The sequence below is a fragment of the Eumetopias jubatus genome, unplaced genomic scaffold (assembly GCF_037043125.1).
Source record: "Eumetopias jubatus isolate StellerSeaLion01/CBP00866 unplaced genomic scaffold, mEumJub1_p1.0 scaffold_15, whole genome shotgun sequence".
NCBI lineage: Eukaryota > Metazoa > Chordata > Mammalia > Carnivora > Otariidae > Eumetopias > Eumetopias jubatus.
The window spans coordinates 94,676,958-94,694,148 of NW_028274821.1; the positions used below are offsets into that span (position 1 = coordinate 94,676,958).

Below are 17,191 nucleotides of genomic sequence, written 5' to 3' on the forward strand. Positions count from 1 at the left end.
GAAGGTGTGGTCTGTATTCTGGGCTTGTACACTTAGAGGGCCTGGCGAAGGCTTCGAGGGTGGGGGTGGGGCTGCCACTCCAGGGGAAGCCCAGAGCCCGGATCCTGGATCCCGACGCCCGGGGACCAGCTGGGCCTCTGCCCAGCCTTCTCCTAGAGACCCCCAGGGCCCCAATGCCAGCGTCTCCCAGGGAGCCACAGCCCCTCTTGCTTGGGCGGTCACTCCCACTTCCAGGCTGGACCGGGCCCCACGTCCCACAGCACCTCGGTCACACAGCCCTGGAGTGGTGCAGGGAGTGAGTCACCCGCCCCCCTGGGAAGCGTGGTGGAGAAGGGGACCCGGAGGGCCTGGGATGAGGAGAGCCACCCCGAGGGCCGAGTGGGGCCATCTGCCCACGGGGCCGGAGCCCTCAGGACAGGGAGCCCCGACAGGGCTCAGGAGCTCAGGAAGGCTCTGGCCGGCACAGCCGTCCAGCCTGGGGCAGCCCAGCTTAGCCCCGGGGCCGCAGGAGGTGGACTGCCACAGCCCCAAGGGTAGCCAAGAGAGTCAGCCCCGCAAAGACGACCCCAGCCGCCCAGATGCCATAGCTCTCCGCCCGCCACCGGGCGGGCACCTCGGCCGGGATCACGCCGGTCAGGTTCAGCATGTAGCCCAGCGTCCAGCCAATGTCAGTGCCACCGGCCTGTGGGACACGCGGCCTGGTCAGGGCTATGGGCAGCTGCCGCGGGGCCACTGACCCCCCCATTGCCCCAGGCCAGATGGCCAGGCCCTGGGAGGTGGTCACCTGCTTGTGGAACTCGATGTCGGGCCAGGTCTCCTCCCTGAACCCGTAGCCCTCGCGCAGCAGTGTGAGTATATACAGGCCTGAGGCACAGTAGTCCTGCAGCCAGCGGTCCTGCCCTGGCGAGCTCGCCTCCACCTGGGGGCCCGGGAGGTGAGGAGCCAGGTGACGCCCCCTCTCCTGGCCCCCCGGAGGCTGCTCCCACCCACGGATGCGGCCCTGGGTCTCCTGCCTGGAGCGGGATGGCCAAGGGGCTGTCTTCCCTTCCCTCGGCAGCCCCCCAGCCCTGCTGGCCACACGGCCCAGGATGCGGGCCCCCCAAGTGCCTGCTTGCTGCAGCCCAGAGAGCTGGGGAAGCTCTGGTGGGGAAAGGTGGCCCCAGGATCCACGCACCTGCTTCCAGGGTCTCTGGCAGAACTCCCAGATAGTGGCGTTGACGGTGGCTAGCGGCTGCTTGGAGGTGAGGTTCAGGAAGTAGAAGGTGTAGTAGAAGTTGGAGAAGGCCTGGGGGGGGGGAAGTAAGGTGGGCGTGCCTGCACTGGGGCGATGCCCAGGTGGGCCCGGGTCAGAGTAGCTCCAGCACGGACCAGGCAAAGGCCTCCCCCCGACACACACGCACGGGGACCCAGAGTCCCCAAGACACCACGTGTCCAGGGCTCATCCTGGGCCCACCTGGCATCAGGCCCTTGGGGCTCCAGAAGGAGGCTGGGCCCCCGGGGAGGGCAGTGTAGAGTGCTCACATAGAACCGGCCCCGCACGGGGGGCTGGTAGACCCCGTCGAAGGCACAGTGTCTTCGGCCCTCACAGCTGGAGAAGTTGAAGAGGCCCCGGATGGCAGAGACGCAGGCCCCAGGGTTCCCTGTTCCTTCTACCGTGAGATTCCAGGCCAGGTCTGGAGGGGGTGTGGTGTGGACACAGGGTGACTCATACAGGGTGGCCGGGGACAGCCTGGTCCAGTAGCCGCTGTGGTAGCATGGGTGGCGGACCAGGGGGCCGGGGCTGCTCTGCAAGAGGACAGGGAGGTGGCCTTGCGTCCAGCACAGGGCCGCAGGCCATCCCATTGCACCTCGGCCTCCTCTGCGGGCAAGCCAACCTCCACCAGCCGAGCCAGGAGTCTGGTCAGCATCTGGTCACGCCCGAAACAGAGGTAGCTGTGGGTGTAGACCCTGTGCTCAGAGCCGTAGAGGCGGAAGGTGGCCTGAGTGCTCTTGTCCAGTATGGGGCCTCCAGGCACAAAGGTGATCTGGGTGGAGGCTCCACCCATGTCCAGGGCACCCACCAGGGTCCCCTCCAGAGGCCGGATCCATTCTCCAGAGAAGGAGTACTGAGGACAGACAGGCAGCACTGAGTCCTGGAACCAGCCACATGGACCCACAGCCCCTGGTCATCCAACCCCCACCCTGGGGCTGCCCGTGGCACCTTGATCAGCATGCCCAGGACATAGTTGATGGTAATCCAACCCAAGGCACCTTCATCCTGCCCAGCCAGGAGCTCAGCACCCCAAAAGTCCAGGGGAGCCTGGCCCAGGACCCGGCTGACTGCCGCAAAGATGTCTCCTGCCTGAGAGCTGTTCTTCTGGCTGGGCAGAAAGGACCAGCAGCCAAAGCTGGTAGGAAACCCACAGCCACCCCACCCTGCCCACCTGCCCAAGGCGTCCATGCCGCGGTTCTCAGGGCTGCTCCTCGCAGACATGCCTCAGGGCCCAAGCTAGCCCACCTCACCTGAGCAGCCTCATGCCGGCCGTGGCCCCCAGGAACATGGGGGTTTCCTGATGCCGTGCCTCCGGGATCAGGGCCAGCGCCTCCTCCAGGCAGCCCTGCAGGCTCTCACCAGCCTGTGCAGGATTGGAGGCATAGGAGGAGATTCCAGGCCCTGAAACACAGCACCCAGGACAAGGCTGCAGGCCGGAAGGCCGGCAGGGCTGGGAGGGCCTGCGGTGGCTTGGATAGAGTCGCCCCAGGAGATACGTCCACGTCCTCACCACTGGGATCTTTGAGTGGGATCTTATTTGGAAAAAGGTTCTCTGCAGATGTAATTAAGGTAAGGATCTTAAGATGAGATCATCCTGGATTCCCCGGGCGGGCCCTACGTTCCATGGCCCATTTCCTTTAAGGGAGAAGAGAGGAGGGGGGAGGGGTTGAGAGGCAGGAGGAAGAAGGGCCACGTGACGCTGGAGGAAGCGGTTGGACCGATGGGACCGCAAGCCCGGGAAGGCCGGGAGCCTCCGGAAGATGGAAGAGGCAGGCAGGGCCGGGCGGGGCTGTCCCAGTCTCTGCAGACGAACCTGGGCCCTGGTCCAACCGCCCTGGTTGGCTGTGCCACCGTGCGTCATTCATTCAACCTCTCTGAGCCACCTTTCCTTTCGGATCATTTGCTGATTTGCTGAAGGAAATCCCACCTCGCCCCCGCTGCGCCACCTCCCTAACCTCCACCCAGCCGGGAACCCCCGCCCGACAGCCGACCGCGGCAGCCACGCCCGCCCACCGTTGGCGGACTGACCTCTCACCCGGCAGGCCAGGGCCTGGCTGACCACACCTGTGCTGTTCTCCTTGCCTGCCGGCCACCGGTACACGAAGAGGGATGTGTGGGAGGACCCGGCGTCAAACACAATCCCAAACTGAGAGTGACAGCAGCGTCAGGAGGACGGGGGCCCGCACATCATCGGCCTGGCCCAACCGCCCGGGGCTAGGGGCCTACCTTGGTGTCTGCAGGCAGCAGGACACTGGTGGCCTCCGCCAGGAGGAGAATGAGCGTGGTGAGGCCTGAGGCCGCTGCGGCCCCTAGCAGGGCCGTGAGGACCCAATTCTTCCAGGTCAGCCCCATGAGGGCAGGGCAGGGCTGGCAGCTGCAGGGGGGCAGCGGTGGGCACCCAGACTCCCTTTGCTGCAGACACTGCCGCCCTGGAGAGTCACCCCGTCCTCCCTGGGGCGCAGCACACCCCGGCTGGGTCAGTGGGCAGGGCCACAGACCCTGCCATGGGGAGCCAGGCCTGCCCAGGGTGTCGTGGGCATCGGAGGGGCCCGTGGGGCCCCAGGGCCCAGGAGGGCTCGTTGCAACAGGGCTAGCCTGAGACACACAGTGCTGACAGCGACGGGGTCCAGAAGAGCCCCACCCTCATGCCGCGTCGGGGACCAGCTGTGCCCCACCATGCTATCCAGGCCGCCCTGCTTCCCCCACCCTCCCAGGAAAAGGAGCCCTGGCCCTGCAGGTCAGCTCCAGGCTGAGGTCGGGGGACCCAGGACCCTACCTCTGCTGCCAGCCTGCCTCCCGCACCCCAGGCGCCTCCCAGGGCCGTGTTTCCTCTCTGGGAGCCCTGAGGTCAGGCCCGAGCCAGGTGGGGACAGGTGACCAGCTGGCTATCTAGTTCCTGCCAGGCAGCCTCACGTGTACTCTAATGAGTGAGGTCAGCAGGGCCCCGAGAAGCACGTTTTCTTGATGAAAGGACCTTGCGGTCAGGGAGTTCTTAACAAAGACGTTGGTTTCTATTTGAAAACCCAACCTCTGGTTTCTCTGATCTGATTTTGAAACTTTTTGCTGGCTCCAGACAGCCCCTGGGCATCTGGCCGAGGCTGAGCCAGGAATGCAATCTGCACAGGGCCCAGGTGCCCAGCTCCGTGGCCTCAGTCCCTGCAGGGCCTGCTCCAGGCCCCAAACAGCCCCGAACCAGGCCATGCGCAGAGCACCGCCAGGAGTCTCGGCCCGGCTGGCGCCACCGCCCAAAGGAGACTGCGATTCCTGTGATTTTGTATCGCACCGTGAACCTCACAAAAATGCAACAAATGCAGGCAATTTCCCACTGAGTGATGACACAACTATCCCACGGGGGGTATGGGACAGGCTGTACCCAGAGGATTGCTGACCTGTTTGAGCCAGTCAGTCCAGGCCCACAGGGGACCCAGCCTGTGCCCCCAACCAGCACCCAGGTCACAGGCAGGGCCCAGGGACACTGGAACCCCACCTCATAACCCCACCCCTAAGCAATATAGCATTCTGAGACCCCCCAGCCTGGGCCCCCAGTAGGTGGGCAAAAGGATGGGCAGACTCTCCCATGGTCAGAACACCCCCTTCAGAACTGGTCAGCACCCCCAGACCAGGACAGCCCCCAGACCAGGACAGTCCCCAGACCAGGACAGTCCCCCAAGACCCAGACAGCCCTCAGACCAGGACAGCCCCCAGACCAGGACAGCCCCCCAAGGCCCAGACAGCCCTCAGACCAGGACAGTCCCCAGACCAGGACAGCCCCCAGACCAGGACAGCCCCCCTCAGACCAGAACAGCCCCTCTTAGACCAGGACAGTCCCCCAAGACCCAGACAGCCCTCAGACCAGGACAGCCCCCAGACCAGGACAGCCCCCCAAGGCCCAGACAGCCCCCAGACCAGGACAGTCCCCCAGACCAGGACAGTCCCCCAAGACCCAGACAGCCCTCAGACCAGGACAGCCCCCAGACCAGGACAGCCCCCCAAGGCCCAGACAGCCCCCAGACCAGGACAGCCCCCCTCAGACCAGGACAGCCCCCCTCAGACCAGAACAGCCCCTCTTAGACCAGGACAGTCCCCCAAGACCCAGACAGCCCCCCAAGGCCCAGACAGCCCTCAGACCAGGACAGCCTCCAGACCAGGACAGCCCCCCTCAGACCAGGACAGCCCCTCTTAGACCAGGACAGTCCCCAGACCAGGACAGTCCCCCAAGACCCAGACAGCCCTCAGACCAGGACAGCCCCCAGACCAGGACAGCCCCCAGACCAGGACAGCCCCCCTCAGACCAGGACAGCCCCCAGACCAGGACAGCCCCTCAAGGCCCAGACAGCCCTCAGACCAGGACAGCCTCCAGACCAGGACAGCCCCCAGACCAGGACAGCCCCCCTCAGACCAGGACAGCCCCCAGACCAGGACAGTTCCCCAAGACCCAGACAGCCCCCCAAGGCCCGGACAGCCCCCAGACCAGGACAGCGCCCCTCAGGCTAGGAGAGGCCCCTCACCTGGGCTGCTGGATAGCTGCAACCAGGAGAAAGCTAGACTGCGGTCCCTCAGGCACCCGGCAAGTGCTTTCCTGCCTCTCCCTCAGCTAGTCACCACCCACCTCTGCCTGGGCCTCACCAGGCAGGTGGCAGAGCCTGGGAAAATGATCCCCTGTGAGCTGGTACTGCCCACCCCTAGTTCACAGACTGGCCAACAGAGGTTTAGGGGGGTTGAGCTCAGGCCCCTGCCGGGGGGTCATCCCCCACTACCTAGGGTCACACTCAACCCCCCCCCACCACCAGCCAGGGTCATCCCCTCATCTGCTGCCTGGGGTTGCCCCTGCCCCACCTGCTCCACTCGCTGACTGCCCAGGTGGGCCGCCACCACTCCCTGGAGGCTAAGCAGACTTTGCCCTCCAACCCCACCCTCCCCCAGCGGGAAGCCGGGCGCCGGGCTCAGGTTCCGGGCAGGTCAGAGTCTGGTGACCCAGGGCTTGGCTAGAGCAGAGGCCAGAGGAGGCCCGACTAGCCTGTGGTCCAGGGAGAAGGGTGAGTTCAGCACCTTAGTGCAGCTGTGTTTGGTTGTTGTGAGCGTACAATGAAATCGCCCCGTTTGTGTGCACATGTCGAAACTCACAAGAACACCCCCACAGTCAGAATCACTCGGCACCCTCCTGTGCCCCCTGGGGTCGCGCCCTGCCCCCACCAGCCCCACCACCAAAGGCCTCTGGGAGAAGGCCCCAGGGATGGGTGGAGCCTGGCTTCCTCCGCGCAGGGCGGAGCGCGAGGCCCAGCAGCCACCACAGACGCCCCAGTCCCTCCTCGGGGCCTGAGTCAGGCCGTACAGACAGGCCGCCGTTTGCGCGGCCTGCCCCTGTCGAAGGCATCTGGGGGCTTCCCGCTGAGGACCTCGGTGCCCAACTCACCCAGGGACACACGGCTGAGCGCGTGGCCAAGTCATGTGTAACTGGATTCCAACTGCCTGTTTGAGTGAGGTCCAGCTTCTCTGCAGCATCCCCGGCCTTTGATGTCATGATTTTTAATTTTAGCCAATCTGATGGGTGCACAGTGAAACCTCATTATGGTTTTAACACCCACCCATGGCCGGGGTGCTGGACACCCTTCCACATGCTGATTTGTACACGTATATCCTCCTTGACGAAGTGTCACATTTTGCCCATTTTAAAATTGGATTGTTCAATTGCTTCCTTTAAGTTTAGGGAGTTCTGTAGAGGCGGCTTTCAGGCAAATAGGCTGAGCGACCCCCTGGCTGAACACAGACAAGCACATCAGGAGACCCACCTCAAAATGTCCAAAATATCTGCTGACCAATGGGCTACTTACAACCAGGCACAGTTACCGAACAAGGGAAAATCCCATACGTGGCCATACCTCCTCGGCCTCCCTCTTTAAAGACAGCCCTCAGCCACGGCCCCGTGGCACACAGGCTCTCCTCTGTGGTCCTGCCCACAGCCCCCTGGCCGTGGATTCAAGAAACTCTTATCTCCTTTGTTCTGCTCGAGTGAATTCTTTCCCTTCCTGCTCCACCGGCTTCTGCCCTATCGGGTGGCCCCACATTTGGGGGGGGTGCCATCCGATCGGAAGAGACACCACGTTTAGATACCAAAAGTTCCTTATATATTCTAGCTCTATCCCTCTGTCATGTATGTGGTTTGCAAATTTTTTCTCCAGGTCTGTAGCTTGTCTTTTCATTTTGTTAATGATGCATTTCACAGAGCAAAATTTTAAATTCCTGCTGAAATCCAGTGTATGTTCTCCTGTGGACGGCACCTTTCATGTCACTGCTGGGAACTTTTCTCTAAACACCAGGTCTTGAAGATTCCTTTTTCCTAAAAGCTGTAGTTCCATGATGTGTGTTTAGAGCTCCGGTCCGTCTGATCTTTGGTGAGACGCGCGGCTTAGGTCAAGGCTCACTTCTCATGCAGTACCGTTGGTGAAAAGGCGTCCTTTCTGTATGAACTCTCGTGCACCTGGGCATGATGGCCACTCGTGTGGGCCTGTCTCTGGGCCCTTCTGCGTCCACCTCCCCTGTGTCTGTGCTGACCGCTGCCGCCGTGTGAGCCTCCCACCCACCCCACCTCATTCTTTCTAAAAGTTGTTTAGCTCTTCTAGTTCCTCTGTGCCGGCCCCTCTCTGGCTACAAAACATTCTCTTGAAATTTCTGTGATCGTGTTGGGGAGAATTGACATCTTCACAAGTTTCAGCCTTCTAGTCCATGAACACAGTTCTCTTCTCTCCCTTTATTTAGGATTTAGGGCTTTTAAACATTCTCTTTTCCTAGAATTTCTAGTTTTCAAAACAATGATCCAGTACGTGTGTTTTTAAATTCAACTTATTTAAGCAAAACAAGACAGTTGACCCATTTCTCCCGCTCTATACCCGCATCGTTTGCAGCCACCAACCTGTTGTCCGCATCCACAAGTTCGGCTCTGTTGTTGCTGTTGTTAGAGCTCACGTCCACGTGTAAGAGACCACATGGCGTCTGTCATTCTCTGCCTTATCTCACTGAGCATAATGCCCTCGACATCCATCCACATCATTGCAAATGGTAAGATTTCATTCTTTTTATGGCTGAGTAATACTCCATTACTTACACACACACACACACACACACACACACACACACACCACGTTTTTCTATACCCATTCATCCACTGGTGGACACAAAAAGTTTCCATATCTTGGCTGTTGTGAGTAATGTTGCAATGAAGGGTGCATATATCTTTTCGAATTAGTATTTTTGTCCTCTTCAGATAAATATCTAGTAGCGCAATTGCGGGTTCTAGGGTAGTTCTATTTTTAACTTTCTGAGGAAGCTCCACACTGTTTTCCAGAGTGGCTGCACCAGCTTGCATTCGCACCAGCCGTGTAAGAGGGGTCCCCTTTCTCCGCATCCCCGCCAACAGCTTCCCCTTCCTGTCTGGTTAATTTCAGCCATCCTCACCAGTGTGAGGTGGTATCTCATTGTGGTTTTGATTTGCATTTCCCTGATGATGAGTGATGTGGAGCGTCTTTTCATGTGTCTCTTGGCCATCTGGAGATCTTCTTGGGAAAAGTATCTGTTCAGGTGCTCTGCCCATGATGTAATCAGCTTCTCTGTCTTTTCACTGTTGGCTCTGTGAGTTCTGGGCACAAGCCCCTTGCAGATACATGATTTGCAATTACGTTCTCTCATTCAGCAGGTTGCCTTTTCATTTTGTGGATCATTTCCTTTGTTGTGCAGATTTTTAGTTTGGTGTTGTACCACTTGTTTATTTTTGCTTTTGTTCTGTTGCTTTTGGTGTCAGATTCAAACAATCATTACCAAGACTGATGTCAAGGAACCTCTTCTAGGAGTTTCATGGTTTCAGATCTTACATTCCAGTCTGTAATCCACTGCCAGTTCGTTTTTGTGTGTGGTGAAAGGTAGTGCCCAGCTTCATTCTTGTGCACGTAGCTGTCCAGTTTTCCCGACACCATTTATTGAAGTAGGCATATTCTTGCCTACTCAGTTGTAAATTAATTGACCATACATGCGTGCGTTTATTTCTGAGCTCTCTGTTCTGTTCCATTCATCTATGTATCTCTTTTTAGGCCAGTACCATAATGTTTTAATTACTCTAACTTTGTAAAATAGTCTGAAATCAAGGAGCATGATGTCTCCAGCTTCGTTCCTTCTCAAGATTGCTTTGGCTCTTCAGGATCTTCTATGGTTCCATAAAAATTTTAGGATTGTTTGTTCTATTTCTTGTGAAAAATACCATTGGAATTTTGATAGGGATTGCATTGAATCTGTAGATTGTCTTGGGCAATATGGACATTTTAACAATATTAGTTCGTTCAAACCAGGGGCATGAAATATCTTTTATTTGTGTCTTCTTCAATTTCTTTCACTGATGTCTTGTAGTTTTCAATAGGCAAGTCTTTCATCTTCTTGGTTAAATTTATCCATAGGTATTTTATTCTTTTTTAAATAAGATTTTGTTTATTTATTTTTAAGCTCTCATTTACCTTAGAGAGAAAGAGAGAGAGCGCACACAAGCAGATGGAGGGGTGGCGGGACAGTGGGAGGGGGGAAGCAGACTCCCCACTGAGCATGGAGCTAGACACAGGGCTCCATCCCAGGACCCTGAGATCATGACCTGAGCCGAAGTCAGACGCTTAACCCACTGAGCCACCCAGGAGCCCCAAGAGTGTATTTTTTAACTAATCTCTATACCCAGTGTGGGCCTCAAACCTACAACCTTGAGATCAAGGGTCACACACTCCACCAACTAAACCAGCCAGGTGCCCCTCATTCTTTTTGATGCAATTGTAATTGGGATTGTTTTCTTAATTTCTCTTTCTGATGGTTCATTATTAGTGTAAAGAAATGCAATAGATTTTTGTGTATTGATTTTGTATCCTGCAAGTTTACTGAATTTGTTCTGTTTTTTGATAGAGTCTTTAAGATTTTCTATACATATCATGTCCTCTGCAGATAGTGATAGTTTTACTTTTTCCTTTCCAATTTGGAAGTCTTTTATTTCTTTTTCTTGCCTAATTGCTCTTTTTTTTTTAAGATTTTATTTATTTATTTGACAGAGAGAGAGACAGCGAGAGAGGGAACACAAGCAGGGGGAGTGGGAGAGGGAGAGGCAGACTCCCCGCTGAGCAGGGAGCCGGATGCGGGGCTCGATGCCAGGACCCTGGGACCATGACCCGAGCTGAAGGCAGCCGCTTGACGACTGAGCCACCCGGGTGCCCCTTGTCTTTGCTCTTGTTAAGACCCCCAATTCTCTGTTGAATACAAGTGGCAACAGTAGACATTCTTGTCTTATTCCTGAATTAGAGGAAAGCTTTCAGCTTTCACCATTGTGACATTGGCTGTGGGCTTGTCATGTACAGCCTTTGTTATGTTAAGGTATGTTCTCTCTAGACCTGCTTTATTGAGTTTTTATCATAAGTGGATGTTAAACTTTGTCAAATCCTTTTTATGCACCTATTGAGATAAACACATGATTTTTATTCTTCATTTTATTAATGTGGTGTATCACACGGACTGATTTGTGGATGTTGAACCACCCTGCATCTCTGGAGTAAATCCCACTCGATCACAGTATATGATCTTTTTTAATGTATTGTTGAATTTGGATTGTTAAAATTTGTTTGAGGATTTTTGCATCTATGTTCATCAGGGATATTGTTTTTGTTGTTGTTTTGTTTTGAGTTTTTTTGGTGGCATCCTTACCTGGTTTTGGTGTCAGGGTAATGATGGCCTCATAAAACGTTTGGAAGTGCTCCCCCCTCTTCTATTTTTTAAAGGGTTTGAAAAGGATTGGTATTGATTCTTCTTTAGATGTTTGGTAGAGTTCACCAGTAAAGCCATCTGGTCTTGGACTTCCGTTTGCTGGGATGTTTTCGATGACTGATTCATTTTCCTTGCTGGTAATCGGTCTGTTCAGATTTTCCATTAATTTTCCATTGAATTCCATGATTCAGGCTTGGTAGGTTGTATGTTTCTAGGAATTTATTCATTTCTTCTGGTTGTCCAATTTATTGGTGTATAATTGTTCATAGTAGTCTCTCACGATCCTTTGTATTTCTGCAGTATCTGTTGTAACTTCTCTTTCATTTCTCATTTTATTTGAGTTCTCTCTCTTTTTTTCTTGGTAAATCTAGCTAAACGTTGTTAATTTTGTTTATCTTTTAAAAAAACCAGCTCTTAGTTTCGTTGATCTTTTCTATTATCTTTTTGGTCTCTATTTCATTTATTTCTGCTCTGATCCTTGTTATTTCTTTCCTTTTAACTTTGGGTTTCATTTGTTCTTTTTCCTAGTTCCTTGAGGTATAAAGTTAGGTTGTTTATTTGAAACTTTTCTTGTTTTTTTGAGGTAGTATTTACCACTATGAACTTCCCTCTTGGAACTGCTTTTGCTGCATCCCACAAATTTTGGTATGTTGTATTTCCATTTTTATTTGTCTCAAGGTATTTTTTTTTAAGTTTTCCTTTGATTTCTTTGACCCATTAGTTGTTCAGTAGCATGTTGTTTAATCTCTACATATTTTTGGATTTTCCAGTTTTCTTTGTGTAATTAATCTCTCGTTTCATACCATTGTGGTCAGAAAAGATTCTTGGTATGATTTCAATCCTCTTAAATTTATTAGGACTTGGAGTGCCTGGGTGGCTCAGTTGTTAAGTGTCTGCCTTTGGCTCAGGTCGTGATCCCAGGGTCCTGGGATCAAGTCCCACATCGAGCCCCCTCCTCCGCGGGAAGCCTGCTTCTCCCTCTCCCACTCTCCCTGCTTGTGTTCCCTCTCTCGCTGGGTCTCTCTCTGTCAAATAAATAAATAAAATCTTAAAAAAAAAAAATTATTAGGACTTGTTTTGTGGCCTAACATGTGATCTGTCCGGGAGAGTATTCCGTGTGCGCTTGAGAAGAGTTTGTGGGTCTGCTGCTGGTGGCATGTTCTGTGTGCATCTGTTGAGTCCGTTGGGTCTAAGGTGTTTACAGCCCATGTTTCCTTATTGATTTTCTGTCTGGATGATCTACCCGTTGATGAAAGTGGGCTGTGAAAGTCCCCTACTATTTCTATATTGCTGTTTATTTCTCTCTTTAGGTCTGTTAATATTTGCTTTATATATTTAGGTGCTCCTACATTGGGTGCATAAATATCTATGATCATTATATCCTCTTATTGGATTGATCCCTTTATCTAATGTTATCACTTCTTTGTCTCTTACTACAGTCTGTCTTATAGTTTACAGTGTATGTTTTGTAAGATTTATACCTAAGTATTTCATTTTTGTGGGAGCTATTATAAATTGTATTATTTTTAAATTCCATATTCAATTGTTCATTAATAGTAAATAGAAATACAGTTGGTTTTTGTGTGTTGACCTTGTACCCTAATACTCACTTATTAGTTCTAGGAATTTGTGTATAGATTCCCTGGAATTTTTTAAAATTAACATATAATGTATTATTTGTTTCAGGGGTACAGGTCTGTGATTCATCAGTCTTACACAATTCACAGCGCTCACCATAGCACATACCCTCCTCAGTGTCCATCACCCAGCCACCCCATCCCTCCCACCCCCCTCCACTCCAACAACCCTCAGTTGGTTTCCTGAGATTAAGAGTCTCTCATGGTTTGTCTCCCTCTCTGGTTTCATCTTGTTTCATTTTTCCCTCCCTTCCCCTATGATCCTCTATCTTGTTTCTCAAATTCCTCATATCACTGAGATCATATGATACTTGTCTTTCTCTGATTGACTTATTTTGCTCAGCATAATACCCTCTAGTTCCAACCACATCATTGCAAATGGCAAGATTTCATTTTTTGATGGCTACATAATATTCCATTGTATATACATACCACATCTTCTTTACCCATTCATCTGTCAATGGACATCTGGGCTCTTTCCATAGTTTGGCTATTGTGAACATTGCTGCTATAAACATTGGGGTGCACATGCCCCTTCAGATCACTACATTTTTATCTTTGGGGTAAATACCCAGTAGTGTGATTGCTGGATCATAGGGTAGCTCTATTTTTAACGTCTTGAGGAACCTCCATACTATTTTCCAGAGTGGCTGCACCAGCTTGCATCCCCACCAACAGTGTAGGAGGGTTCCCCTGGAATTTTTGACAGTCATGTTGTCCGTAAATAGGAATAGCTTCATTTCCTCCTCTCCAATATGCATGCGTTTTATTTCCCTTTCTTGCCTTATTGCACGGGCTAAGACTTCCAGTTGTACGTTGAGGAGGCTTGGGGAGGGTAAACATCTTTCCCTTGTTCCCAACCTTGTGGAAAAAGCATTCAGTCGTTCACCACTGAGCATGGTGTTAGTTGTAGGTGTGACCTACATTGTTAGGTAGATGCCCTTCTTCAGGTTGAGGAAGTTCCCTTCTAGTTTGCTAGAGAAGTTTTCTTCACAAACAAATGTATTTTGTCAAGTGCTTTTTCCTCCTCCATTAACACGTTCATGTGATTTTTCTTTAGACTCTCAATGTAGTGCTTTACATTGGTTGATTTTCTTGAATACTAAACCAGCCTTACAGTCTCAGGAGAGACTCTACTTGGTTCTATTCTTTATATATTACTGGATTTTATTTGTTATCACAGTCCTCATTATTTGTGGATTTTGTGTTTGCAATTTTGCCTACTAACCAAAAATTATTTATAATCCCCAAATCAATACTTGCATGGTCATTTATGGACGTATGCAGGGGCAGCAAAACACATGAGTGCCAGATGTGAGTTTTCTCAGCTGAGGGTGAACAAGGCAGCATCTGCCTTCTTGTTTCAGCCCATACTGGGAAGAGTCCTTTTCATGGCCTGTGTAGTGCTGTGTTTTTGCACTTTTGTGCTTTGTCTTGGTGGTTTGTTTGGAACGACCCTGAGTGTGGTGCCAAAGTGCTGCCCAGGCTTGCCAGTGCTGGAGGCCTTCTCTCTGCTGGCTAGCCTTCTCAGGGTTCTTCAGGTGTCACCACTTCTGGGTGCAATATTTTGAATGCCATTCTGTTGAGACTGGGGTCTTGCTTCCATCCTGTGGAGAATGCTGGGGTTTTAGCGGCAGCCTCAGGGCCTCTAGTCCCAGGTCATCCCCTTTTCCTTCACCACATTTTCTGTTTGGCTTTGCTGAGCCTCCTGTCTGGGAGTGGGCCAGTCTGCTGCACGGGGCATGGGTTAGGGTTGCTTCTACATGGGCCTGAGTGCAGGGCTAAGGGTTCATAAACGCCTTTGCAGGTGGCTTCCCAGTACTTTCTATCTCCCTCCCTCCTGGCTCCCTCCTGGGTCCCTCCTTCCATACCCAGCCTGCATGGTTGCCTTCCTTGAGCCCTCCAACAGACCCTGGCCCTGTTCAGCTGACCCCTGCATAGGGGTGGGACCAGCAGGGGCAACTCCCACAGGGGCTTTGACACCACCCCCCAAATCGACCCTGGTTTCCAGAGACTACTCCATGGGAACTGCCGGTGGAAACCTCTCTCCCTAGCGTGCAGACTTAGTAAGAGGAGCTGTTAGTACAATGTGTCCCTTCTGGAAGCGGGAGGCAAGTGCCAAGTGTGAGTTTCATTCTAGGAGTGAGGGAGCCTTGGAAGCTTCTAGATGAGGCAGATTGTACCCATGTTGCTGGGCAGAGAAGCAGCTCAAGGGGCTGTAAGTGGAGGCGGGGCTGGAGGACACCCATGGGGGAGGTGTGGGAGGTGGCTTCCTGGCCCATCCTGCCGTTGGCAGGGGCAGGTTTCATGTCTTCTCTCCTCTGCCCCCAGCAACACTAACTGCCGGGAGTGAGCGGCCACACCTCCTGTCACAGCCTATAATTACATATGTGGATTTATCCCCATGTAGAGAGGCTGTTTTCCTCTACTTTACAGGTTGGGAATCATACCTCGGTGTGACTGGAGACACTCCCCCACCCTGCTGGGGCACCATGCCCCAGCTCTGTCTTAGCGAGGCACACATCTGGGGCCAAGGAGGGCCCACAGCAGGTGAGCGAGGCACAGAGAGGGCAGCGTGGGGGAGATGGGCAGGCTGGCACCACCTGTGCCCATGCTGTTTGGAGAGACAAGGATTGTGCTCAGGCCTGGCCTTCTGGGTAATTATGAATTATGAAGGTATACGTGTCACAGCGGGTGGCCAGACTCCTCTCATCACTGTTCACCTACCTACTCACGTTAAACAGAGGCCTGACCATATTTCCCCCTTAACAATGAGCCTTTTGAACCATCTGCTCCTTCTGGGATAGCCGGCCCTGTGATCTGGCCTTGCCCCAATCAATGGCATGAACGAGCTGCCCCAGAGGGAGGGAGGTGTTGGCTCGACAGACCTGCCGGCTTATCAGCTATATATATATATATATATATAGCATTATACATATAATACACACACACAATTTCAAGATTTATTTGTTTGAGAGAGTGAGCTGGGGAGGGGCAGAGGGAGAGAATCTCACACTCCCTGCTGAGCGCAGAGCTCCATGCAGGGCTCTATCTGGATCATGACCTGAGCTGAAATCAAGAGTCAGATGCTCAACTGAGCCACCCAGGCGCCCCGTAGGTTATATTTTAAGAGCTGTGGCCAGATTATCTTCCTGAAAGGCTGTATCAACTCACGTTACCTTTTTCCCCACACATTCACCAGCATAGGCCACTAATGCCCTAATGTTTGTGCCAAACCAACCGGCAAGAAGTAATCACCTCGTCCCTTTTGTTGGCTGTCACTGGGTCCCTAACAGGCTAAGGAGACCGTGCCTTCATTAGCCCCTTGACTTCTTTTTCTGTGTTCTCCCTCGAGATCTTTACTCATTGCCCCTCCCGACTGCTGTCCTTTACTTAATACGTAAGAACTTCTTGCGCGTCAAGGACGCTTCTGCCTCCCTCACCACCTCTAGCTGCTGGGGCCGGTGGGTGGGTCAGCGCTGCGGTGGCCCCGGCCAGCCTCGGCCCTCACGTCTGCCACACTTTCCCCACTTGTACTTCTCCAAAATGCTTGTCCACGTTGTACTGGGCTTGTTCCTGGGTAGTGTTTCTCCCACTGTGACATCTGTCTCTCCACCCTGCTTCTCTTCAGTGGTTACGGGGCAAGGAACGGAACCTTGTGAGCCAGACCTAAGACCTCGAACTTCGTGCTGGCAGACCTCCCAGGCCTTCTCCACCGCAGCCGTCCCGAAGGACCACGTGGGCTGAACAGTCCTGCTGAAGCAGCCCCAGACCTGCAGCTACAGGGCCCCACGAGGTGAGGGGAAGTGAGGGGAAGGGGCGTAGGACACAGTTTCCAGCTGGTCCGGGATGAGGGTTGCAGACAGCACAGGAAATGTGCCTTCTAAGTGCACAGTGTGCAGGTAGCTGGGTCATCTTGGGGAGAGCTAGCCTCCTCGCCTGCACGTTTAAGACAAAAGCCTACAGACAGAAATTCTGGCAGCACCAGGCAGCCTGCAGGTGTGAGGAGCAGGGGCGATACGTCATGGCTCAGGCACTGAGAGTGCTAAAAACTCCCAAATAACACAACTTCATATGTGAGAGCATGTAGACGGGCATCTGGCATCTACGTACCTACAAGCTTACCTATTCCCGTAGATACCGACCGCTCGGCCGCCTGCCCCAGCCCTGTGTGGGATGCCCTGGAAGCATCTGGAGGCTGCAGGGCTGTGTGCCCCTGGAGCTGGCATGCCCACCCCAGGAAGGGCCGCCTGCCTCCAGGATCCCAGCACCCAAGGCCTCAAGCTTCCTAGACTCTACCCACGCTGTCCACTGGTGGCCTCCCATCCTGCCCAGCCCTTGGTGGCCTCATGTGTGCACATCTGGCACCTGTTGCCCCATCCCTGGACCACTAGAGACCCAAGAGCCACCCAGGTAGCCAGGCCCAGCGACGGCAGCAGCAGCTTTGCTACTGGGCCCATCTGGAAAAGGGTGGCCAGCTAGTCCCACGGTCACTTCCTGGCACCCTGCGGCAGCCATACTGCTG

At 53.4% G+C, this 17,191-nt stretch overlaps 1 protein-coding gene across 1 annotated transcript; it reads right to left on the reverse strand.

Annotated features, from left to right (window-relative positions):
• Positions 1 to 3,604, reverse strand: ENTPD8 (ectonucleoside triphosphate diphosphohydrolase 8). Its single transcript, XM_088018841.1, has 10 exons — positions 3,479 to 3,604; positions 3,288 to 3,398; positions 2,763 to 2,835; positions 2,503 to 2,653; positions 2,201 to 2,360; positions 1,875 to 2,105; positions 1,522 to 1,785; positions 1,175 to 1,285; positions 785 to 919; positions 1 to 682 (listed from the first exon to the last, which is right to left on the reverse strand). The coding sequence occupies exons 1-10, from the start codon at positions 3,602 to 3,604 to the stop codon at positions 491 to 493; spliced, it is 1,554 nt and encodes a 517-aa protein (XP_087874967.1). The 3' UTR covers positions 1 to 490.
• Between the last annotated feature and the right edge of the window lie 13,587 nt (positions 3,605 to 17,191).

Bases quoted from the DNA above. Each gene is read 5' to 3' on its own strand.
- ENTPD8 (XM_088018841.1), bottom strand. From the start codon at position 3,604: ATGGGGCTGACCTGGAAGAATTGGGTCCTCACGGCCCTGCTAGGGGCC. The intron at 2,361-2,502 runs GTGAGGTGGGCT...CTTTCTGCCCAG, and splicing joins GCCGGCATGAGGCTGCTCAG to CCAGAAGAACAGCTCTCAGG. The intron at 2,106-2,200 runs GTGCCACGGGCA...GTCTGTCCTCAG, and splicing joins TCCTGGGCATGCTGATCAAG to TACTCCTTCTCTGGAGAATG.